This window comes from Argopecten irradians, chromosome 14 (genome assembly GCF_041381155.1).
Source record: "Argopecten irradians isolate NY chromosome 14, Ai_NY, whole genome shotgun sequence".
Classification (NCBI taxonomy): Eukaryota; Metazoa; Mollusca; class Bivalvia; order Pectinida; family Pectinidae; genus Argopecten; species Argopecten irradians.
This window is the reverse complement of record NC_091147.1, coordinates 16,521,596-16,547,335: the sequence shown is the minus strand read 5'-3', so window position 1 is coordinate 16,547,335 and position 25,740 is coordinate 16,521,596. Positions and strand designations below refer to the sequence as shown.

At 35.9% G+C, this 25,740-nt stretch overlaps 4 protein-coding genes, 1 long non-coding RNA gene and 1 other non-coding gene across 6 annotated transcripts; 3 read left to right on the top strand and 3 right to left on the bottom strand.

Moving 5' to 3' along the window:
- Positions 1-147: 147 nt before the first annotated feature.
- On the bottom strand, positions 148-3,091 carry LOC138306856 (uncharacterized). Its single transcript, XR_011205924.1, has 2 exons — positions 2,631-3,091; positions 148-244 (listed from the first exon to the last, which is right to left on the bottom strand). It is a non-coding gene; the product is annotated as an uncharacterized lncRNA (long non-coding RNA).
- A 3,967-nt stretch (positions 3,092-7,058) lies between these two features.
- LOC138307054 (uncharacterized) lies at positions 7,059-9,406 on the top strand. Its single transcript, XM_069247679.1, has 4 exons — positions 7,059-7,397; positions 7,721-7,853; positions 8,916-9,064; positions 9,174-9,406. The coding sequence occupies exons 2-4, from the start codon at positions 7,732-7,734 to the stop codon at positions 9,404-9,406; spliced, it is 504 nt and encodes a 167-aa protein (XP_069103780.1). The 5' UTR covers positions 7,059-7,397; positions 7,721-7,731.
- A 1,014-nt stretch (positions 9,407-10,420) lies between these two features.
- Positions 10,421-11,619, top strand: LOC138307446 (uncharacterized). The gene has a single exon (XM_069248205.1). The coding sequence runs from the start codon at positions 10,526-10,528 to the stop codon at positions 11,513-11,515; it is 990 nt and encodes a 329-aa protein (XP_069104306.1). The 5' UTR covers positions 10,421-10,525; the 3' UTR covers positions 11,516-11,619.
- A 15-nt stretch (positions 11,620-11,634) lies between these two features.
- LOC138307448 (uncharacterized) lies at positions 11,635-25,261 on the bottom strand. The gene is made up of 5 exons (XM_069248206.1): positions 24,959-25,261; positions 16,302-16,443; positions 15,706-15,839; positions 13,429-13,543; positions 11,635-13,025 (listed from the first exon to the last, which is right to left on the bottom strand). Exons 2-5 carry the CDS (start codon positions 16,441-16,443, stop codon positions 12,811-12,813), a joined length of 606 nt encoding a protein of 201 aa, XP_069104307.1. The 5' UTR covers positions 24,959-25,261; the 3' UTR covers positions 11,635-12,810.
- On the bottom strand, positions 17,308-20,102 carry LOC138308289 (uncharacterized). Its single transcript, XM_069249282.1, has 3 exons — positions 18,360-20,102; positions 18,091-18,157; positions 17,308-17,938 (listed from the first exon to the last, which is right to left on the bottom strand). The coding sequence occupies exons 1-3, from the start codon at positions 18,463-18,465 to the stop codon at positions 17,773-17,775; spliced, it is 339 nt and encodes a 112-aa protein (XP_069105383.1). The 5' UTR covers positions 18,466-20,102; the 3' UTR covers positions 17,308-17,772.
- Trnat-agu (transfer RNA threonine (anticodon AGU)) lies at positions 18,470-18,542 on the top strand. Its single transcript has one exon. It is a non-coding gene; the product is annotated as a tRNA-Thr (tRNA).
- Positions 25,262-25,740: the final 479 nt, after the last annotated feature.

Below are 25,740 nucleotides of genomic sequence, written 5' to 3'. Positions count from 1 at the left end.
TATTTTTACTTCTTTGAACTACACGTAAACCAACTTTCGTTCGCGTGCGATTTACTTTTGCGAATTTCGTGATTCATGTAAATTCGCCAAAGTTGAACTCCACGAATTAATATAAACATCATCTATATTGATAGGAATTAGCATTCAATTGTTAAATCCGCGAATATCAATCTTCGCGAACTTATTTTGAAATGCATACATATGGAACCGCAAATTTAATAGTCGCACAGGAAGTTGTTTTTAGCTCACCTGGCCCGAAGGGCCGGTGAGCTTATGTCATGGCGCGGCGTCCGTCGTCCGTCCGTCCGTCCGTCCGTCCGTCCGTCACATTTCCTTTAAATCGCTACTAGTCATAGAGTTCTGCATGGATTGTAACCAAATTTGGCCACAAACATCCTTGGGGGAGGGGAAACAGAACTTGTATAAAGTTTGGCTCTGTCCCCCCCGGGGCAGGAGGGGCGGGGCCCAAAAGGGGAAATAGAGGTAAATCCTTTAAATCGCTACTTGTAATAGAGTTCTGCATGGATTGTAACCAAATTTGACCACAAACATCCTTGGGGGAGGGGGAACAGAACTTGTATAAATTTTGGCTCTGGTCCCCCGGGGGCAGGAGGGGCGGGGCCCAATAGGGGAAATAGAGGTAAATCCTTTAAATCGCTACTAGTCATAGAGTTTTACATGAATTGTAACCAAATTCTGCCACAAACATCCTTGGGGGAAGGGGAACAGAACTTGTGTAAATTTTAACTCTGGTCCCCCGGGCGCAGGAGGGGCGGGGCCCAATAGGGGAAATAGAGGTAAATCCTTTAAATCGCTACTAGTCATAGAGTTCTGAATGGAATGTAACAAAATTTGGCCACAAACATCCTTGGGGGAAGGGGAACAGAACTTGTATAAATTTTGGCTCTGGTCCCCCGGGGGCAGGAGGGGCGGGGCCCAATAGGGGAAATAGAGGTAAATCCTTTAAATCGCTACTAGTCATAGGGTTCTGAATGGAATGTAACTAAATTTGGCCACAAACATCCTTGGGGGAGGGGAAACAGAACTTGTATAAATTTTGGCTCTGGTCCCCCGGGGGCAGGAGGGGCGGGGCCCAATAGGGGAAATAGAGGTAAATCCTTTAAATCGCTACTAGTCATAGGGTTCTGAATGGAATGTAACTAAATTTGGCCACAAACATCCTTGGGGGAGGGGAAACAGAACTTGTATAAATTTTGGCTCTGATCCCCCGGGGGCAGGAGGGGCGGGGCCCAATAGGGGAAATAGAGGTAAATCCTTTAAATCGCTACTTGTAATAGAGTTCTGAATGGAATGTAACCAAATTTGGCCACAAACATCCTTGGGGGAAGGGGAACAGAACTTGTATAAATTTTGGCTCTGGTCCCCCGGGGGCAGGAGGGGCGGGGCCCAATAGGGGAAATAGAGGTAAATCCTTTAAATCGCTACTTGTAATAGAGTTTACATGAATTGTAACCAAATTCTGCCACAAACGTCCTTGGGGGAAGGGGAACAGAACTTGTGTAAATTTTGACTCTGGTCCCCAGGGGGCAGGAGGGGCGGGGCCCAATAGGGGAAATAGAGGTAAATCCTTTAAATCGCTACTAGTCATAGAGTTCTGAATGGAATGTAACCAAATTTGGCCACAAACATCCTTGGGGGAAGGGGAACAGAACTTGTATAAATTTTGGCTCTGGTCCACCGGGGGCAGGAGGGGTGGGGTCCAATAGGGCTAATAGAGGTAAATACTTTAAATCGCTACTAGTCATAGAGTTCTGAATGGAATGTAACCAAATTTGGCCACAAACATCCTTAAAGGAGGGGGAACAGACCTTGTATAAATTTTGGCTCTGACCACCGGGGGGCAGGAGGGGCGGGGCCCAATAGGGGAAATAGAGGTAAATCCTTTAAATCTCTACTTGTCCTAGAGCTCTACATGAATTGTAACCAAATTTGGCCACAAACATCCTTGGGGGAAGGGGAACAGAACTTGTATAAATTTTGGCTCTGATCCCCCAGGGGCAGGAGGGGCGGGGCCCAATAGGGGAATAGAGGTAAATCCTTTAAATCACTACTTGTCATAGAGTTCTGAATGGAATGTAACCAAATTTGGCCACAAACATCCTTTGGGGAAGGGGAACAGAACTTGTGTAAATTTTGGCTCTGATCCCCCGGGGGCAGGAGGGGCGGGGCCCAATAGGGGAAATAGAGGTAAATCATTTAAATCGCTACTAGTCATAGAGTTCTGAATGGAATGTAACCAAATTTGGCCACAGACATCCTTTGGGGAAGGGGAACAGAACTTGTATAAATTTTGACTCTGGCCCCCCGAGGGCAGGACGGGTGGGGCCCAATAGGGGAAATAGAGGTAAATCCTATAAATCACTTCTTGTGCTAGAGTTTTGTTTGGATTGTAACCAAATTTGGCCATAAACATCCTTGGAAGAAGGGGAACAGAACTTGTATAAATTTTGGCTCTGGACCCCCTGGGGGCGGGAGGGGTGGGGCCCAATAGGGGATTTAGAGGTTAATATTAAAATTCCTTCAGAAAAGAAACAATGAACCTGTATTCAGAACATTACTTGGCATTACAAACCAGGTGAGCGATACAGGCCCTCTGGGCCTCTTGTTACAGTTCTGTATCTGATGTTTGGGAATAAAACTAAAGATATAAACTCGCATTTCTCAACACGCAACTCGACACTCGACGAAAGGAAACCTTCTTTGCTCAGCTGTGTTACAATGATGTAATGTTATGTTTTCACTGTGGACGTTTTAGACGAAATATATACATATCAGGAACGGATAGAGGGAATCACGTCTACACGTCTAAAATAAAGTTGATTATTGCTGTAGACTTAATTAGTGTATAGTTAAAATGTTAACACATTGTATAATTGGAAATTTAAAAGATTATAAAAAAACCCAAAAAAATCCAATAAATGTGTTGATGTCTGAATATAAATAGACGTGTGTTTACATAATTTATGTAATTCAGAAATTTCAACAAGGTTTTGTACGAGACTTACACATGTGTAAACCAAAACATCAAATAATATGTTGTTATTAAATTTGATTTTAAAACATGATATCAAAATCACAGCAAATCAAACTAGTGACTTTGGTAAGATTATATATACTACATGTTTACAATATAATAACAAATAGTATCAAAAATGCTTCAAAGTTCATTAATGCATATGCATGCATCTGTCATTAACTCCCGCCATGTTGTACTGTGTATTGTCTCCGTGTTTCATTGCAATTTACATTAAAGTTTATAAAAGTATCGTGTTATTTGGATTTTAGATAGGATAAACAGTTTCGAAACAAATCTTTTGCCATAATGATGTCAGCTTTAATAATGTCAAGATCGCCCTGGCAATGGAACTGAATATTATTTTTATGATAAATATTTACTTAAAACAATTTATCGTATTAATATCGCAAGAAAATAGTTCTGGTATTATCGATCTTTAAAAACACCAGCAGGTTATTGTTCGTTCGTTGTTTCATTCGTAATTATATTTAGATAGGGAATGTATGTACGTCACAAACGTTACCAAGGCAACGTAATTGCCTTTTTCCAATCATTCATCTACCGTTCTAATCATTAGGAATTCCCTCTTCTAGCATATTTCAAAATTCTAAAATGATTGTAAACCATACCAAACTCGTTTAGAACAGAGTTTGCTAAATTTAGAGCAAAAACAACTTAAATAGAGAACCCCAAAGACGAAGGATTTCGTTAATGCATAGAATCGTGCGGCTATAGTTAAAACACGAACATTTACATGCTATATATAATTGTGTAAACCTGCAGAACCTGAAAGATGTAGATGTAGGTGGTGCTTGATGAAATTGGAGGAAAACCCCATTGCTGATGGACCATCTCTCCGAACATTGTACCGCTGTAAAACATGGAATTAGCTTACCGAACCACCAGCCTGAATAGGCATATCCAGATTCCTCAAAACAGAAACAGGAAATGTCACATTTAAATGTGAAAAATAACATTTCATCATTTTCGGGCACGTAATGGGAAAAGGCACAAGCAGCAGAAACACAGTTCATTTTTAAATCTAAAGATATGTCAAAGCATTACATCGGAATGAGTACTATATAGTGTAGGTAGATTCCCTTGGTAACTTGATGTGTCGTATATCATTCCGGAAGTGTTGTGGTACAAAAACATCAGTATGCCCCGAGGGCAGGCAGTCATGTTGAATTTTGTCAATTGGAGATTGTTACTGATATACCAGAAAGCAATAAAAAGAGATCGTACTAAATTTGCATTGGTAGGTTCCTTTCGGTCAATACGCATATGCAGCCATCTAGGATTTTGATATTTATGCTATTTCTCGGAAAGAATTTTAGGGATCCATTGCATTTAAAATAGAAAAGGTAGTTCCATTGACTGAAATATATGTGGATATTAAGAATCTATATAATCTGCTGTTAGTTCTCGGGTGGTTCACCATCTCATAAAATAACAAGTTTCTTTATCTCTAATATGTACATGTGTACATTACAAACAATATTGTGGTGTTGACATATAATTTAAAGTACATTATTTTTTCTTTTACAATTGCTATGTAAGTATATACAAACTCTTCCGCATCGCCACCCAAAATATATCGATACACACATCGATAGGAAAAACTAGACGTTGAGAATGAGATGATTTCATAGATTTCGTTAAACGGAATATCCAGGAGAACCAGAGAGATTAAGAAAGAGAAAATTTCTTGGAACTCCTCAAGCCAATATTTTCTGGAACGTGATTAAGACCGCATCGAAACAGAGAGATCCTGAAAATGAGATGATTTCGTTGAACATAGTGATGTTGTGAATAAGATATTTTCTGAAACTTCATTAAGACCGTTACCGCCAACAGAATCAAAGTTGCCTGTTTAGAGTGAGACATCCTGGAATCCACATTGCCAACTGAAACAGAGATGTTGAAAATAAGATGATTTCGTTGAACAAATTTGGAGCGCAACAAATTAAAAGGCGATGTTGTGAATCAGTTATTTCCTGGAACTTCATAAGCTAATATTTCATTAAGACAGCATCGCAAATAGAAACAAGGTTGCCTGTTGAGGATGAGACATTTCTTGGAACTCCGTCAGCAGATATTTTCTAAACATCTTGAAATCCGCATTATCAGCTAAAAAAAGATGCTTAAAATGAAATTGTATCATTGAACCTGTTTAGAGCTCATCGAAAAAAAATGGGGATGATGTGAGAGAGGTATTTCCTGGAATTCCATAAGCCAATGTTTTCTAGAATTCCATTAAAACCGCATCGCAAACAGAAAGAGACTTGCTTAGAGTGAGACATTTCTTGGAACTCCATAAGTCGATATTTTCTAAACTTCCTTAAATTCACATTGACAGTTGCTGAAAATGAGCTGATTTGTTTAACTTGTTTGGGCGCAACGAAAGAATAAACGGGGATGCTGTGAATGAGATACTTTCTGGAACTCCGTATACAATATTTTCGGGAACTTCATTAAGACCGCATCACGTACATAAACTAAGTTGTCTGCTGATAGTGATATATTTCTTGGAACTCTATAAGCCAATATTTTCTAAACCTTCTTAAATTCTCATTGTCAGCTGAAACAGAGGTGCTGAAAATAAGATGATTTCGTTGAAATTGTTTGAAGGGCATCGAAAGACGAATAGTAGATGGTCTGAATGATATATTTCCTCAATCTCCTTAAACCAATATTTTCTGGAACTTCATTAAGGCTTCATCGTCAACAGAAGCAGAGTTTTTGGGAATGAGATGACTTGGTTGAAAACATTGAATCCTTAATTTGACGCTGAAATTGAATATTTTTCTCGTTTCAGATCAATTTGGCCCTGAAAAATTGATCTTCATTTCAGGTTATTTCAGATTAAGTTTACTGTCAAAGTCATTTCCTGGTAAATTTTCCGCTTAATCATGGTGATCCTTGAAGTGCAGCCATTGGGAAAATATCAGAAGTTGTAGTCGCACTGCTTGGGAATGTTTCGTGGATATAATCATTTGTATAGTTATAATAAGGAACAGATATTGTTTCACAGAAACACAGTTGAGGGATACTCATCAAAATATGACCATTGAATAGGTTTTCTTTTTCTAAACATTTTCAATTTTACTCACCATAAAAAATGAATGAGACCATCCAAAAGTAGCAGAGGCGGCATAACTACTTCTAAACCATGAACTTTGTGGATATAAAAGACCGTGTCCAGTTCATAGCAAGGAGCTTATAGCCTTAAACTTTCCAGATGATCAGGTCACGAGGCTACTAGGTTGCAGCATCCGCACATGTTTATAACCTCCTTCGACAAGTACAGTCGGGTAACACTACCAGCAGGAGACAACCTAGCGAAGTATTATGAAAAATCGTAGACAAGAGGTTGTTCGTCTGACAACAGGTATGCTTTACCATAGTATAAAGAAACAAAACCGGTTCTCCGAGAGAAGAAATGTTACTGAGAATGGGAAGATACTGAGTCTTCATCCCGGTAGACATAAATTTGCCGATAATGAGACGATAAAAAAAGAGCGAAGATTTCCTAGTTCTTGTTAACACGGAAAATCAAGGAACAACAAAGCTTGAGAAAGAGATAATATCCCGGAACTCGTTCAGCCGCATCTACCTGTTCCGAAGAACAAATGAACATGGCGGTGATTGTTAAAGTAAAAGAGCTACACGATGTTTAAATGGGGTTTCTTCAAAGTACGGGTCATGACACCTCCAAAGGAGATTGTGTATGAACAAAGAATGAGTACTGTTTACCACCACAAGCGTAGATTTTGTGATTTTGGCTTGGTTTTTGAGGTACCCATTAGAGGCGAGACGACATTTCAACCGGACAGGCAAATGTCTACCTAGCATATTTTTCGTAAATTTCCTGATTCATCAAACCATAACTTCGTCAATACTTGGCCAATTTTGTTCATCAAGCACTCTATGGAAAAATAAATTATTTCTCTTTAAGGTAAGATATACGTCAATGGTTTATAGAGCCCATTTATTAAAATAATCATGGTTTTAAAAAAATCCGTCCGTTTTTCTCGACCGCCGAGTTCATACCCTTGAAACTATAATATATATATATGTATACTGTTGGTTAAACATTTTCGTGCTAGGTCCCTGTGGGTGGAAAGCCATGTGCTTATTCTCTAACTTGAACAAAATACGAAACTTTGATAGTGCAACATAATCAATGGGACACCCTGTGTATAGACATCTGGTGCTGACCCAGAAGTGATGTGGCAGAAGTGAACCTCCTTAGAAAACCATGTCCAAAACATCCATGAAGGGCACGGAAGTCGTTTTCCTCGATGCCTCCACCCAGACCTCAGTGGAGGAGAATGACGACGGAAATGGCTTAAATCAGGTATATTCATAGTACACCTGTAATGGCCTAGAAAAATAAACTTTTTATAATAGTGTTGTCTCACGCTTGATGTAACATTATCCACAAACAGGATATAGGCAATATAGAAGAAACAAAGAATGAAATTTCAATAAATGCATATGTGTATAATTTATGTTATCAACTTCAGGTGAAAGTAGTCTCAGCAGATTTTAAAAATACAGTTTTATAAGAAAACATTATCAGTCACAGCTTTGCTCTCTTCAGTTGATTTGTTACTCAATACTTTATTATAAGTTCACTATACAAGGCATGGTCTAAATGTATCGTTGTTTTGTTATAAGGAAGCAAAAGCATGGTGAAACTGGATGGACTGATCAGCTCAAAGCAAATGAAGCTGGATATTCCTATGCTGTCAACGGGCCACCAAACATCAGAGTTGGAGGGGTATCACTCAGTTGTGAACCAGTTTGCTCCGTAAATATAAATCAAATCATACAAAAGATGTCAACATGTTACATTATATCTTCACTCCAAAAACAACATAACTCTAAAATATGCTAATATCGATATATTTAATGTTTACTATTCATCTTCAACCGTAATATATATCATATCATTACACTACATCTATACCATTTACATTGTATCAATGCCATATATCATTGCATCCATGCCATTTACATTTTATCCATAAAATATATCATTGCATCCATGCCATTTACATTTTATCCATAAAATATTTCATTGCATATATACCATTTACATTTTATCCATAAAATATTTCATTGCATCTATACCATTTACATTGTATTCATGTCATATATCATTGCATCCATACCATTTACATTTTATCCATAAAATATTTCATTGCATCTATACCATTTACATTGCATCCATACCATTTACATTTTATCCATAAAATATTTCATTGCATCTATACCATTTACATTGTATCCATGCCATATATCATTGCATCCATGCCATTTACATTTTATCCATAAAATATTTCATTGCATCTATACCATTTACATTGTATCAATGCCATATATCATTGCATCCATACCATTTACATTTTATCCATAAAATATTTCATTGCATCTATACCATTTACATTGTATTCATGCCATATATCATTGCATCCATACCATTTACATTTTATCCATAAAATATTTCATTGCATCTATACCATTTACATTGTATCAATGCCATATATCATTGCATCCATACCATTTACATTTTATCCATAAAATATTTCATTGCATCTATACCATTTACATTGTATTCATGCCATATATCATTGCATCCATACCATTTTCATTTTATCCATAAAATATTTCATTGCATCTATACCATTTACATTGTATCCATACCATATATCATTGCATCAATACCATTTACATTTTATCCATAAAATATTTCATTGCATCCATACCATATTTTATTGCAACCATAATATACTCAATATGCCACAATATTGTCAATATTGTAAATAAATATTAAATGCAATTTTAATTGTGCCTTTTGATATTTTTTCAGACTGACACTAGCTGCGTTGCATTTTAATGAAAATGTAGGTAGAGACCAAGCTGTTAACAGCAATGTGGATCTCACATACAAGATAGTGTTCCCAAAAAACAAGAAAGGAGGCTACACTGTTAGAGAAGTGATGACGGAGCCAACTTACAGTGAGTAACAAAAAGTGTTATATACATTAAATTACTTAACAGCAGCTTTACAGTGAAAATCTTTTTATAAATGTATAGATTTATATAATGTTTTTTTTTCTCTCTTCAGATTTTGTTCGGGAATTGACAGGTAATGTTATCGAGAGAACAAACAAGAACACCATACCAAAGTCAGAACAGGAGATTCTGCCACATGCCCCTCTTCCTCTTTGCTTTGAATTCGAAATACCTGCCAAGGAACACGCAATTTCTGTAATGCTGTTCAGATTTGGTCAAATAAAGAGCGATAGCACGGAGCTTCTATCGGATGATTTTTGTATGATTATTTTAACGTCCTATTAACAGACAGGGTCATGTAAGGACGGCATCCCATATATGCAGTGTGTAGTGTGTGTGAAGTGCAAGGTGCGTGTTTTGGGAGACTGCGGTATGTTCGTGTTGTGTCTTCTTGTATAATGGAACTGTTGCTCTTTTTATAGTGCTATATCATTAAATCATGCCGCCAAAGACACCAAGCAACACACCCCAACCGGTCACATTATACTGACAATATGCGAACCAGTCGTCCAACTTCCTGTTTGCTGAGCAATACGCAGGAGCAGAAACTACCACTACTATAGACTTTGGTGTGTCTCGGCCAGGGGACAGAACCCAGATCCTTCCTCAGAGGGGCGAACGTTCCACTCAAGGCAAAAGGTGAGGCGGTGCCAAGGGAGGCATTAGGAAACATAAAGTCAGTTAGGAAGAACAGAAAAGATAATACCCTATATGTAGTCGCCTTTTACGATCATGCAATAAGGGCAGCAGGTACAATTCTAACGCCCTACCAGCAGGGCCTCTACCGCATGAAGATTACCTTTGTCAGATCATAAGAGCGTCTGAACAACTCGATTATGTAATGAGCTTACTTCAAAGCATCATATCTATGGTGAATACCCATGATTCCCCTCCCCATATGTATGAAAAAATTGCGACCGCAAACTGAAGCTGTCAGTGTGTATAATTGGATTTTGAAGATTGTGTTTTTTCTTATATTTTCATGTATGTGTTACCTTAGAAGTGCCTTGCACTTCGTGCCCTTTTGGCACGAAGGGCTGCGCCCTTATTAGCATATATTATGTAAATGTAACCATATTTACACATACACTGCCGCACATAAACCTTTCCATTCGTACATCCTGCACGCACGATCCGAACAGCCCATGGTCACATCGCATGTCGAGCAGAATTCGTTTTCAGCGGTGTTGTACATTACACCATCCCGCACCGCGACAAATTTCATATGTAAACGGCATTAAGATGTATGACCTTATTTATCTTGTACACAAAGAGGCTACGCAGAATGTCACGTAGTATCTTATCTATAGGCTCCGTGGCGCTAGATTCCAAATGAATCGTTATCAACAATTCAAGTCTAGTCTTCAATACAGGGATATTGAAATCTGAACGGTGTGTCCGAATATGATTTGTGGTACGTGTATAGTGATTTCAGCAGTCTGTCTTATTTCCTTCACTGGAGGCCAGTCAATGGAAAGTAATGTTAAACCGAACATGGATATGATACTGAACTTACAGCTAAGGTTATCCGAGTTAGAACGTCGTCACAATGAAGGGTTACAGCGCATCAGTGAACTCGAGAAACAACAACAAAATGACCAGAGCAGTATAGCCACGTTCACGAAACAGCAACAAATTGATCAGCGCCGTATATCTTGCCTTGAGAAACAACGACAAAATGACCAGCGCCGTACTTCCGATCTACAGAAACAACTACAAAATAACCAGAACCGAATTTCCGATCTCGAGACACAACTACAAAATGCTCAGAGTCGTATCTCTGACCTTCAAAAGCAACGTGGTCTAAGCCGTATTTCTGAACATGATCAGAAGTCATCAATTAACCCTGCAAAGCATATCTTCCATAAACACTCGAGTCGATTTACAAACCCATCAAACGTGTCGAGCAAAAGAACACCTTTAATGGAAGCCAAAGGATACCGTAGATTAGGACCGTCAAATAAGTCTAATATTCAACGTCAGAAACGTGTGTCGGACAATGGAGGAATAGTTGCATTTTATGCTGTGCTATCACACTCGTACTCTCCAGTGACAAACTCAATGGAAATCCACTTTGACAAAGTGACCACTAACATTGGAGGTTCCTACAGTACGCACACAGGAGTTTTTACATGTACACGTGCAGGTATATATGTCTTCTCATGGACGGTGCATGTTGTTCCGCGTTATTCCTACATAGAACTGGTGAAAAATGGAGTCGTGGTCGGGAACGGGTTTTCCGGAGATTCCCAGTATAGTGGGTCCGGAGGAAACACTGTGGTGTTACAGCTTTTACAGGGAGACACTGTGTTTGTACGAGTAGGGGAGCATATGTCCGGAACTATATTTGGCAGCCAAGGTACCACAACCTTTTCAGGATTTCTCCTCCAGTAGCAAACACATGTATATCCACGTTTAACAGGCACTCTGACCAATGTTGTATTTCTTAAGCAGAAGCAGATTTGTAAAAATTGAAATAAAAACACTCCGTCAAGCAGTTTCTTGTTCTCTGTTTTTAATGCTATTTATCGCTCATCGAACAGAAATGTTCCAAAATTATTGACGAGGAACATTGTAGGACAAACTTGCTTATAGACAGACCGACAAGACAGACAGACAGACAGGCAGAACTTATTCGAGTATATCCTTTGACGTAATTTCTACACGGGGGTGTAAAAAAGTCATAGGCCCAAAAGTGACATGAAAGCAATATCTTATTAATAGAAAGTACGCATTGGTCAGCAGAAATTAACTTGATCACGATTATAGAGAAATTTGATCGTACAATATATACATTTGTTTACTTTTCGATCCTGCTTTGACAATTATTTTAAAGTTAATTAAATCTTTAAATACTGCAATACCTTTATTACATAAGGTGAAACACTTCTGCTAATCTAAAATATCAAATTACCTATTGGCTCCTTCGGTTATCGTAACTTAATTGAAAGAAATCATGTAAAATACATAAAATCGCCGCCAAATAAATAAGAAACTGAAAGTTATGATGATAAAAGTATTTGATTATTTTAATGGTATTCGATGATAAAGGTAATCGATGATAATATATAAAAATACAGAAATAACAAAATAAATCAGAAGAAATATGTGATGATTTAAGCATTACATTGGTATTCGATGATAAAGGTTTTCAATGATTCACTGTCTCCTTCTCTCCTTATATTTCATTTTGTGAGACCAACTTTGTCAATTCACGTCAAATGATGAAAAATATATATATGGCGATGCTTATTAATTACATTTACATTACCAATCCTTCGTCTCTATTTTGTCTTTGAATATCAGAGTTACCTGTCCTTGCGGATAGGTATGATCGTGACGTCATAAATTTGCTTGTCTTACTTTTATTATTATTTTCAGTGAAAGCAAGTGAATTTCGCTCTCAGAATAAGAACGTCATAATGGGTACCTACCCACATTAAAGGTAACTAAAAAACGGAATTTACTGCATGAAAAAATATCACATTACATTTACCAACTCCCAGATAACTGTAAAATAACTGGTTTTGCGTGTGATTTCATGTAAATAGATAGAAATCGCGAAAGTGAATCGCAGCGAAAATACAAAATGTATCTGATTTTTTCATGTCAATATAGTGAAATTGCTCGCCGTTAAAAAGTCTTAAGACATGATAACGCGAAATTCGATCTCACGAAAATACGTTGATTTACAGTAAGTTTGTGTCACGAAATAAATTCGGAGACACTTCTAATTCCTCAGTCCCGAAATCAATGTCGTAAAAAGAAATGTCTATTTTGATTTGATCTAATGAATTGAAGAAGCTTTGGTATCGTGGTCTGTGCATTCTGAAGAGCTGTGTGTCTGATCCCGACCCTGGACGAAACTCGACCTTGCCGTCGCCATTGTATGAAAGAAATACACCTGGAATTACAAAGTTTAAAATATACCACCACAGAATCACTTTCTGGGTTAAAGTACATATCAATATATATATATAAATAAAGCTTATCCCAAGAGTTACTTAAATAATGTAACCACCTCTGCACAACAATTAAAAAAAAACATGGGGGCATTTGCAAGGTGCTGAACTTGAGTTGACTGGTTTCATACAAGAACATGTCCAATGGATATATTTTCAATTTCTTGATTGCTAATTTTAAAAGAGGTAGAAAAAGTATTTGAAATGTCATGTCTTAATGTATGAATACCATTATCTAAAAACACATGTAACTCACACTTTAAAATTAAACCCTAAAAATATTTCAAATTTATATATCACCAATATATTGAATGATTGCAATACCAAAATAACTAATGTCCTTACCTCTGACTAAGGCACTTTCTATTTTCCATCTCTCTTGCCCTAGCAGGTGTAATTTTAGGAAACATCTCTTGTATTGCTCACTGTTATTGCGGATACTTCTGTTACCTACAGCCGGCTATGGAAGACAATTTGTATAGAAACTTACTAATAAATAACAATACTTATAACCTTATCTGAACATCGATGATCCATTAAGCCAATGACTCATCCCTCATGGGGTCGACACAAATCACGCATTACAACGAAATAGACAATGTAGACAATGATATGACTAATTAATAAATAAACAAATAAACAAACTAGAACTAACTTTATAACTAAGAATATACGGACATTATTTATAATTATACAAACCAATATTACAAATCAAAAACAGGGTCTTAAACATTTACTATATAAGCAGTAAATGTATTTTCAAATTGTGTTTAAAATTAGCTATTGCACACATTCTTTAAATTGGTTGGGTAATACATTACGGTTATTGAATAATGTTTCATACCCTGAACTAGTTGGTAATCATGAATGTCATTATTATCTAGTCATCCAAAACACACCTTTGATATTCCAGGGTTACTATCACTGTCGTATATCAACAACTGGGATATATGTCAAAGCAAACCTGAAGGCTATGTGTGTGAAAACGGGTGAACAGGTAATTTGGTCCTTTGGTGTATATCAAAAGAATTGAACATCAGTACAACGTGGTTGACTATGTGGCTTTGAAGTTGGGAGTCAATATCTCTGTAATCTTCATAAAAAGTTTCTGTGTTTGGTTAGTTTTTCTCCTAAAATGCCTCCAGCTTCACTATGGTATATTCCAGGAGTGGATATAATGACAGTGATAGTAACCCCTAAGAATATGGAAGATGATAATTTTTTTTGATACATATAATTATAGAGAGGATATTCCTGGTTTCTTGATGAATAACGCAGTTACAAATGTTCATGTACATTCCATGGATAGGGTTGGAAACTTCGATGTTTGTCACCAGTACGTCACAGCCGTGAAAAATATCAAAGTTTCCAAACCACTCGATAAAATATAACTATTATTCACCAAGAAACAAGAAGTAATATCTCTATGACATTTTACATCTTTACTCTATGTCTAAATATTGTAATATACATGTACATGTATATGTCAGTCGCTATGTTCCTGTTTACTAATTTAGTTTCACACATGGGGCACAAATATCGAAAAGAAAATTAACATAAGATCATCTAATAGCTAATAATCTCATATCCAACAATTAGAAATGAAAATGTAATTGGAAATATGCACGTGATCTTATCTTTTTCGTTTTATATTTTAAAAAGGCATTCCCCTAAAAACAATATCTCCACTGTAAATGTTAAAGATGCTCCACCGGTGACAGAGCATAAATGATATTCATTATTTGAACAATAATCAGTGTTTAATCGTGTATATGTCTTGTTATCACAAAAAATGATATGAAATAATGCATTTTGTCTTTAGTGCATGAACAATCAGTACTTCCTTCTATATAGGATATAGTACCACGGAATTTTTTCGGGATGCAATTAATCATTTTTCATATTTTTGACGCAATATAAAATTAGAAGCTCAAACTTTCCAATGGTGGTAATGGTGTAAAGTAAGTAACTTTTATAACTGAAGAAAAATACTTAATCGTCTGCTCCTGTTTTTGTTATTGAAAAAATACCATTTGTCAGCGGTGGAGCATCTTGAATGTTTTGTTCTGATTTGTCAATATTCAGTGATAATATCAAAACTCGGCTGAAATATACTACATGTAATATTATCGTTAAATCTGTCATTGTACGCTGAAAAATGTAATAAATAGAAGATATTATTTGGTTTTTGATGAATAACTGTTTTTATTTCATTCAGTTGGGTTCTAGTTATTACATTTTTACGTCTCTATTTTAGGTCTAAACTGATAGTAGTATTTCAATTAGCCGCGATTTTCCCGCTTACTAATTTAGTTCCACTCATAAATTTAGAGGAAAAATAACATCCAAGAATATCTTATGAAACACATTTATGCTGCAATTTTAAAATTAAAAAAAAATAGGAAAATGCACTTGATATTATATTGTTGTTTGATATTTTAAAAAAGGTGTTCCTGCCAAAAGAGATCATTTATATTTTTGATAGTAAACATTGTGTTCTGATTGGTCAAAATATATCAAATCTGATATTTTCACTCGGATTAAAAGTACCACATATATTTTAACCATATTTTTTTTTTATTATTTCACACTGACAATGTAACGATGTGTGTTAGTACTTACCAGTAACTCTACGGCATTGTTTCGGCCTATAGCTAGGAAATAGGACTGTCCTTCATAATTGAATGCGAGAGTGTAACACATCTCATATCTTCCTTCTATGTTTATTCTGAATTGTCTTACCCCAGCAACGAATTCTGAAACAAATTAGATATTCCATTTATACTGATGCTTGCTTTTGGTGGCTAACGCAATTTGCTAATTTCCTTTATTGTTACCATGTATAACTAAAATACTCATTCGAGGAATAACCATAGCATGGCGTTTGTATCATAACATTTTTTGTATCTCTCATAAAAAGAACAGAAACTGTATTATAGATAGATCAGGATAGTTTTCTATAACGCATTTTATCTTCAAAATGTGTCGCAAAAATCAAACGGGGCCGCCATTTTATCATGACTTCATCGAATCTTGACGTCAAGTCAAGTAATGACGTCAAAATGAAATTTCAGCGAATGACAATCACTCAGGACTGTAATGATAATGATAATGTACACTAGTGACATAAGCAAAACATATTCCAAGGGCGAACTCACTGGATATCAGGTACATTATGTGATAAATACATATCCCCAGTTTAATAGGTAGGCACGTACCTGTTAATTGAGAGCTACTGTTCCCTAAATGCGACCCCGTTAAAGTGTCTCCTTCGACTTTCAGATATTCGTAATTATAACATTGGATAAAATACCGGTCATTCCGCCCCAAAGTGGATCCATAGATGTGGATACACGACATCTGGAAACAATAAACATCATATTTCATTTGCATTATTGCTAAGATATATATCATATTATTCTCACTCTATCAAAACTGTTATAAAACATCTAACGTGTGAATATAGATGTATTTCATATGGTGTGTCTGATTCATAAAAGCACCAACATAACATTCAGATAGCGGGAAGAAATATCATACATTTTCAAAGAATGAACGTCTTGTTTATAACATTCGGGTAATATCGGAAACCTGATGACTTGCATTGTAACGTGACCATCATTGACGAAACCCCGTATGAATAGGAATCCGTACATATCGATATATCATAAATAGATAAGAATAGTTTAAATACATACTGTAAACCGACTTAATTTAGCGTCTTCATGGAGAAAGATATTTTCATGTCTTATCATATGCGAAATACGTAAAATTTAATCTCACACGAAAATATTTTGGTTTATAATATTAGTTATATAGTCAGTTACTGACCCCTATAAAGCATAGAGGGTCAGTAAGATTTATGTAGCCCGAGCCTCCTATACTTCTTACTAACCCTCTATGCCTTTACTGTTTAGGGGTCAGTAACTGACTATATAACGAATTTATCGCATCGAGGACCTTTACATGAAAATTTAAAATTAATTATATAGTCAAACAAAGTACTAAAGAATACCCGAGATTGTTTCAACAACTTTATTGTATAACACTAAGTGAAATAACATATAACTTGTTTGTTACCTTGACCTGAACACAAATATGTCTACATGTTTATATGTATATCATTATTTCAGACTCACTTCGTCCATTTGAAATCTATTATTAATGATATGCAGTTAAATCAAAATTACCACAATTTCATTGAATACAGTTTAGGCTGTTTTTTTTCGATTTCTGTGTCTACTTTTACTTGTTAATTGTAAGATTCTGAATAATTGTGACTTGGCAATTATTAAACATTTGAGGACGGTCGGTGCGTTGCAGCTGCAGAGAGTTGTTTGTCATAGGTCCAAAGTCATTAAAGAGGTCTTGAATATCGATGCCTTCTAGATAGGGTACCGAAGCCTCATTTTGCCGAGGGGTATCAACTTCCTACAGGTGGTAGCGCCGGTCGCGCAGCTGTAGATGGCAGTACCGGTTGCATTGGGACAGATCTAGTTGGGAGCACACTCTGTGTAGGGACATGGGGCAGAGCAAGTTGTCCGGCTGGTTGAACAGAAGCAGATATTGACTGACCCATTTGAACTTTTCTTCTTTATCAACCCTTTGGTACACAGACAAAGACTGCACTGATTTGTGTCCGGTAACTGACATTATCTGTGCTGCCCCAAACTTGGATTTGGATAAAATCTATGCTCCCGTGGCACGGATCGAGTGATTTGTATTTACTTGACTAAGTCTGCAGGAAACACTCAGATCGCTCATGAACGATTTCAGCTTTTTCTCTCCTACACCTTTGTTGTAAAACCAAGTGGTTTCATCGTCTGAGAATGATTCTCTTGGACGCTGCCATAATCTATAACATATAAAAATCATAATGTGTTATTTTTTGTAATGTTTAAATGAGTTTTTTTTTCATTTTGAACAAAATAACGAAAACAGATATCAAAATAATATTTTTTTTGGAGTTGGAGGGGGTGTAAGTTAACAGATTCTCCATGAACTTACCTGTCACAATCTGGATGAAGTTTAGTGATATACTTCTCAAAGGATGCAACTGGACAGTAGAGGGATCCTTGAAAAATAAAATCAAAATGAATCTGTAGATCTGCGGATAAAGTGTTCCTAAATTATATCTGTAATTGAGACTTTACGTGCAACAATGCTATTTAGTTGAGTTAGTATTTTGTAGGTAGTCTACAATTATAGATATTTCTAATCATAAAAAGCTGCCAGTAAGTAACAAATCAGACATTTACAAAAATATGCAAACGTACCTGGAGATTCTGGCATTAGTCCCGAAGTTATTTCTTTATCATTTTCCCGATGGTTTTTTGACAATTCGTCTATAGACTTGTAGCGGGATTGGACTGGGTCGATCATCGGTGGCCAGGTAGCTCAGTCGGTAGAGCACTCGGCTAGTATTCGGAGGGTCCCGGGTTCGAATCCCGGTCTGGCCGCTACATTTTCTCCTCTCCTGTTACAAAATTGGCGCCCAACTAAATAACCCACGGTGGTGGTGTTTGGAAGGGTCTCGTATGTCTTCGGGGCGAAGACTTCGAGAAAGGAGGGAGGAGTGTAGCGGAATTGGACTGGGTCGATCATCGGTGACCAGGTAGCTCAGTCGGTAGAGCACTCGGCTAGTATTCTGAGGGTCCCGGGTTCGAATCCCGGTCTGGCCGCTACATTTTCTCCTCTCCTGTTACAGACTTCTTTACGTATTTAAGTCCACTTTCAGAGTCACATTTCACAGTGTATTCTCTGCACCTCTTCGACAAAAATACAGTAATACAGTCTGATGTCATATTGAACTTTATTGTAAAATCCTGAGGGGGGTAGATGGATTCATTTGCATAGACTGTACGTACAATGCGCGTCGATCATCAGCCGATATGACGTTGTAATGCTGAATACTTCCCTTCCCCATTTGTTTGATCTCGGACTTGGCTGCCTTAAAACAGGACATAGACATTCTGAAATTTGCATCCTTTGTTATGTCGAAGGATTTGTTGAATGGCGGCGATTTTAAATACCTATTGATTCCATGTCGAATTGCTTCCAAAGTTGTTCCTTTGTAATGTGTACCGTCCACTTTTCGAGCATCGACATAAAAATGCGAGAGACATTCATCCAGTCTTTGTTTACTAAATTCCTCGAAATTGATGTCTTGTTGTTTTTGGGTTGGTTTTTTTTCTGAAGATAATCTTTTAGAATTTTGGCTGAAGCCTTGTTTGCACACAGCGTTTTTGTTGCCTGAGACTCTAGTCTTTTCTTGTTTAAGTCGTCAGTAGACGTCCGTCCAAATCGCTCCATGCTTTCTTAGACAATCAGCGTCAACAACACTTCGCACTTTCATTACAAATACGCATACATGACGTCATCGCAAGTCAACACAACGTCATTTTTTTTTACATTTACGTAAGGCTGACGTCATCGCCGGCTACTACTGTTCGTTGAATATATTGACGATTTACTGGGGTAAGGGAGACAACTGTTACACAAAAATTAAAACCCCGTCTACCATTGGGCGATCGCGGCAGTCAGAGAGTATTAGAATGGCATAATTATGCTTTGGAGACGGGTTTTGTTTTTGAAGCGGCAAGCATTGGCCGCCATATTGCACATATACAAAATATACTGACCCCCTATAAAGTGTTAGGGGGTCACCACGTGACGGCTCTCCGCCAATCATTTGGGCACATTTCTGTCCGAGGTGCGATAATATCAGTTTACTTATGCGTCAACACAGAGTGGCTTGTGATTCGTTTCCATGAATGGTACACATTATCAGTAGTCTGTGAAAAAATTATGCATACGTATGGCCTTGATAAAAAAACACTTAATTTTTGTTTACATTTTAGTGAAATTTTCATTTCGTGCGGTTTGTGTAAGCATTTTGCGTCTATACACCAATTTTTGAAAAGTATGATTAGGCATTATGCAAAATCTTATAAACACATGTTGTACAATCATTGCTTTTGTGCACTACTTTATCGTGTCTCAGCACTTAAGTTAGGAAAACAGTCGCGAATCTGCTGTGAAATACTCATCATAGCAGACTGAAAATATCAAAGATAAAACGATCAACACACTAATCATCGATACCCATAAAACAGTCTCAGACTTAAACTTTGGTTAGCCAATTAAATATAACATAACGTTTTGTAATGTCATTTAAGCATTGAATGTCTTTAAGTTGGCATTCATAGCCAATATGAATGCCAACTGAACAGAGGCAAATTGAACATGAAGCGCTAACGCTATGAATGCCAACTGAAAGACGTTCAATGTCTATATTTACATTTGGTTGCAATTTTATGATGAAATCCCAAGGGATTTTGCATTTATAATGAATTAATCATTCGTAATCGTCATGGATGGAACAGCCATTTGAACAGTCGTTTTCCGTGATCGCTGGCACGACAATTGTGACGTCATAATGATAATGACGTCATAGTAAGCGCTTGAAGTTCATAGTCTATATGACTGCCAACTGCGCTTGGGAATTAAGGTTATATAGTGGGACTGCAGTGAAAATGTAAAATTTGTGATTGGTTAAGTCAAAACTTAAGTCTGTTTCGTGATCCAGAGGCATGAACTATATAATCAATAAGCAATCAACCAATAAAATACTTTTTTAAACCGACTTATGAGACGAGACACTAAAACACATATATACTGGATGTGACTATGCTTATTAAAACGAATGTACATAAATTAACCCTTATATATTGCAAGTATGTATCCAATTATCCCGAATAAAACAGTTTCAAATTGGATTGTTAATAAAAAGTTCAATGTTTGCACTTTCTTATTCAAATACATCATAAACCCTAATATTATATTATATATGTCACAGTATAAATTTCAGAGGAAAACCAAACTAGCAAATCACGGGCTTACACAATTACAGAAACTGAATGAGCAATGTCCAACTTCCAAGTCAGTGTACTGTTATTAGATTCTTTTATTATTATTATTATTATTTCCTTTATTTCCTCCAATATTGAAGAGTTTACAGAAAATAATACATAAATAAAGAAAGAAACATTCTAACATACACACGTTACACACATATATACATATCTATCAATACAAGAAAATACTATTAGATATTCGACTACATTTCGCCATTATCTAATAGCGGAGAATGCTTATAATAATTAGCTACAAACATATGTAGACGAGACATCACAAATGATACATACAGTTTGTAATAACAGATATATATGTATCAAAAGTCTATATATAAGGCCAGCACAAAAACATACATAATACAAATTCTCTGGAGTTCACAAGATTAAGCATACATATAACTTCAGTTGAAGTTAATACAATCAAATATTTGCCAAAAAAAAAAAAAAAAAAAAAAAAAAAAACGAAAAAGAAAAAAGGTCAGTTATGGATACCACTTTGTACATTTTGTTAACAATGATAATTGAGTTTAGTCTAAAGTCTTCCATTTCATTTTGAGATAAATGGTAGTTAAATAGTCCACCAAGAAGAACATGCAGTAGATGATATTTTGACATTGAATTGAGATAAAAAAATCTATATCTTTCACAGTACTGATAATACACCACAGTTGGTCTCGCAAGTTCTCAGTATGGCTACATTCAAGTACACTGTGCAATATGAGATCATTATACATTAGACCACAAAAATGACACAAATATGAATTTTCATTATCGCGCATTTCTACGCATATTTTAACAATTCGTTTAATGCATGAACTATACTGTGGAAAACGTAAAGCAAGTTTCTATATTGCATATGGTTCTATTCTTTCATGTAAAAGAGAAAAACGAGAAAATCTTTATCAACTTTCATCCTTTCACAAAGTTGAAACTGTTCATATTTTTTAACATGGGTATTTACTAAATGTTTCCATTTGCATTTGTTTGGAAATGTACCACATTTTAAAAATCCATCCAGTACAAAATACAAATCATATTTTTTCAAAATTTGGATAATGTCAGGGATAAATCCTCTGTTAAAACTGCACAATTTAAAATCGAAAAGACGTTTTATGAAAATTTCGCGAGTTAAAACTCCTATATCCATGGAACATATTCTACCAAGGAACAACAATTTTTTAATACTAATATACACTTCAATAGAAAACCAACCAATCAATGATGTGGACATATCTGTCCTCGTTCTTATATTAAAACCTTGTATAGATTTGACAATGAAATTTTGTGTTTTTTCTAGCATGTTTACTTCATTTTTCTTTAATTGCCACAACTCACATCCGTAGAGTGCAGATGGATAAACTTTGCATTTAATAATCTTAGCAGTGGTCAACGGATTCAGGGCACACTGGTGAGCACCAGAACGAATAAGAGACATTACACCACACTTTAATTTAGAACAAGCACGTTCTGTACGTTGAACATTGTTATTTTTACCATTCAATGTTATACCAACATGAACAATACTATCAACAATTGGTAGTTTATTTTCATAAACTGTAACATTACAAGAAACATTTGGCTTATTTTTGGAAGTAAATATGACAATTTTCGATTTAGAAGCGGAAAATGTAAACCTCCATTTTCTACTGTAGTTCTCACAGATAGAAAGTAAGTATTGAAGGTTAGCTACATTATTGCTAAGAACACATATGTCGTCGGCTTGGGTTGGTATATTTACCCGCGATGAATTAATTACCGAACCTTTCCCGCTGAATTCTACTTCATTAAGCAAGTCATTGATGAAAACGAGGTACATTTTTGCAGATAAAGAACCACCCTGTAAGATTCCTCTTTCCATTATTACTTTTTCCGACATAAAACCATTAAAGACAACATTACTGGAGAAGCGGGAATACATCTGTTTTAGAATGATCCATACCTTTCCATTGATACCCATTTGATAAAGTTTATAGAATAAGCCTTCTTGCCATACAGAATCGAAAGCCTTATTACTATCTAAAAAAGCAACGAGTTCATCTGATCCATTATCTAGGTTATAATTTATACTTTCCTGCAGGTTAAAAGAGGTGCATAAACTACACAGTTTTTTACGATATGCTGATTGATGTCTATTAGGAAATGTCCGTGATTCTAAAACTGGACTCAAACGGGAAGACAAAAGTGACTCAAATATTTTGAAAAAATATTGGAATTAATGTAATACCTCTATAACTGTATAACTGTTAGGGTCGTCTTTGGGTTTCCGATTACCTTTATATAAAGTGACTATTGTACCAACTTTCCACGATTGTGGAATATATTCGTACTTTACAATAAGGTTGAATAAAAACGTGATATGTTTTAACATAAGATTGTTGCAGTATTTTACATGCTCATATACAAGGCCATCTGATCCACCAGACTTGTTTGTCTTAAGACACTTGCAAATATCAGAAACCTCTTTAATACCGAATTCTCTGTCTAGAAAAATATCTTTGTCGTGTTTCGCTTTTTCAGACATATCTTTTACATGATTAAGAATATGGTTTGAAAATTCCGTGTCGAACAATTCATTAGGTTTATTTTGGAAAAGTGTGCTGAAATGAGAACCCCATGCTTTTGCTATTGCTTTTGGATCACGAAAGACTTGTCCGTTGTACTTGAGTTCTGTTTGAACCAATTTGGGTTTACTTGATTTATTTTTGTATAATTGCCAAAACAGAGCTTGGTCAACTTCGCCTGATTGATCAATTTCTTCAAATTGACGTCTCATGTATTCGTTAAAGGCACATCTCAACTTATTTCTAAACACACTTTTACAAGATTTGTAATCTAAGAAATAAACATCGTTTCCTCTACGTTTACCATTAGCTTTCCAAAGTTGTCTTTTACGAAGCACAAGCTTGTGATCACTTGTCAAATCGTCACTCCAATAGGGTTTCAAATGGCTCTTGAATTTACGTTTCGGAATGCATTCTTTTGATGCTAGTAGGAGAACGGATTTCAAACTTTCGTAATAAATATCAATATGCTTTGCGCCAGTTGTATCTTAAAAATTCTGTAGTGCCTTGTTTTGGCGAGACTCTGACACCGGACAATGTCGCTATAACTTGCCTCTGTATTAGTACATTGTGTCTACGTACTTTCCTCTTCAATAGTATATAAATATTCCGTGCATTAACTATTTAGTCCTACAAGATTTTTTAAATCTTGGAACCGATCCAACTGTGTTTACTTTGATACCCCCAAAAATACCTTTGATTGTCCAAAAAATAGGTCACTGATTTCTATTAGTATCGTATTTAAATGCTTCACACATTTTCTATATACTGTATACGAATCGATAGGTCTCCAACTGGTGTATAGTATTTACGAGTCACAATCGGGTAAGTCCATCGTAAACAATATGTTAAAGGTTTAACGTTAACGTAAAAACAATACATCATATATCTAATAAAATCAAGATGTGATGGAGAGATATTAAGTGTTGTGGTGTAGAGAAAGGCTAATCGTATAAGTACCATCTGATGTGCATTCAATATGTAATGACCACTTCAAGATATGTATTAAATGATTCAATTCGAACGAATTAAGCTAGTTATAGAAATACTTATCCAGTAATGAATTACAATGATAATGATGCTAATATGACGTAATATCTATATATTTCAGTTTGATTCGTAAGAAGTCCTACTAATAGCCATGGTCATACATGGACACTCAAGAAGGCGGAGGAAAGCCGGAATACCCGGAGAAAAATTACCAACCAGCGAGCGGGCTAACGGTCACCTCAGCCATACCACCTCTATGTTAGATACACATACATTATCACCTTAAGTGTATCCATGATAACAACAATAAACTACAGTAATGTCCATTTTGTGATGATGAAATCAATACCGTATCTAAACAATGTATAAATCAGACATCCAATGATTAAAACAAATACAGAAGCTTACCTCTATATTCTGGCCGATCTTCTAAAGTGTACGATCTCTATGAAAATTCCGTATACGTCTGTTCCTTATTTATAGCAATGACACAGCATCAACAACTGTTGTGTACTACGGAATTTCCAATGGCCTTCCCCAAAGAAATGACAGGAAAATAATACTCAGAATAGTATCCTATAATGAATAGACTTACAAACACACCTATAATTGTTAACCTATTTTGACTTATTTCAAAGTCACGTATACATTCAAATACACCTAGAGTATTTTACTATATTGATGACGGTCTTTAAAATCCAATTCATATTGATTTTAAAGCTCAATAATCCAGGTACCAGGTAGACGACTGTTTACTGAGAATCTGTAGTAAACTGGCTATTCCGCGCCGAGTCACTGGCTTTTCCAAAGACTTTAGTGTTAATTTCTTTGTACATAAAATTAAAAAAAATAAAGTGTTGGTATTTTTTTTTTAAATTATTTATTGAGAACAACCAACTACAAGAAAAATAGACCTTCGAAATGACCCCTGCGCACAGGTCTACGTGTGAACCTGAATAGAATTTTATCCGGTTCATTGGTTGGCTGGTTAATTATGAATTACCAAAGTAAAGGTATTTTCTGACAGGTAATAATCCCTAAGTTACAATAACATATTTGAAATATCAGATTGAAATTTAGGTTCAAAATATATGAATTAAAGATTTTTCAGTGCAAAGTGTTCTTTGTTTCAAAATGTCTACTTACATGTATGGTGGTGTAATTTAAAAATACCATCCTTTTTCTAGCTT

What these genes read in the sequence shown, in the direction of transcription:
- LOC138307054 (XM_069247679.1), top strand. Translation starts at nt 7,732, where the DNA reads ATGGTGAAACTGGATGGACTGATCAGCTCAAAGCAAATGAAGCTGGAT. An exon ending in GTTGTGAACCAGTTTGCTCC is followed by an intron (nt 7,854 to 8,915) that starts GTAAATATAAAT and finishes ATATTTTTTCAG; the next exon opens with ACTGACACTAGCTGCGTTGC. An exon ending in GATGACGGAGCCAACTTACA is followed by an intron (nt 9,065 to 9,173) that starts GTGAGTAACAAA and finishes TTCTCTCTTCAG; the next exon opens with ATTTTGTTCGGGAATTGACA.
- LOC138307446 (XM_069248205.1), top strand. Translation starts at nt 10,526, where the DNA reads ATGATTTGTGGTACGTGTATAGTGATTTCAGCAGTCTGTCTTATTTCC.
- LOC138307448 (XM_069248206.1), bottom strand. Translation starts at nt 16,443, where the DNA reads ATGTCGTGTATCCACATCTATGGATCCACTTTGGGGCGGAATGACCGG. An exon ending in CAGTAGCTCTCAATTAACAG is followed by an intron (nt 15,840 to 16,301) that starts GTACGTGCCTAC and finishes AATTTGTTTCAG; the next exon opens with AATTCGTTGCTGGGGTAAGA. An exon ending in ACAATGCCGTAGAGTTACTG is followed by an intron (nt 13,544 to 15,705) that starts GTAAGTACTAAC and finishes TGTCTTCCATAG; the next exon opens with CCGGCTGTAGGTAACAGAAG.
- LOC138308289 (XM_069249282.1), bottom strand. Translation starts at nt 18,465, where the DNA reads ATGATCGACCCAGTCCAATCCCGCTACAAGTCTATAGACGAATTGTCA. An exon ending in ACTAATGCCAGAATCTCCAG is followed by an intron (nt 18,158 to 18,359) that starts GTACGTTTGCAT and finishes TTATTTTTCAAG; the next exon opens with GATCCCTCTACTGTCCAGTT. An exon ending in CTTCATCCAGATTGTGACAG is followed by an intron (nt 17,939 to 18,090) that starts GTAAGTTCATGG and finishes TATATGTTATAG; the next exon opens with ATTATGGCAGCGTCCAAGAG.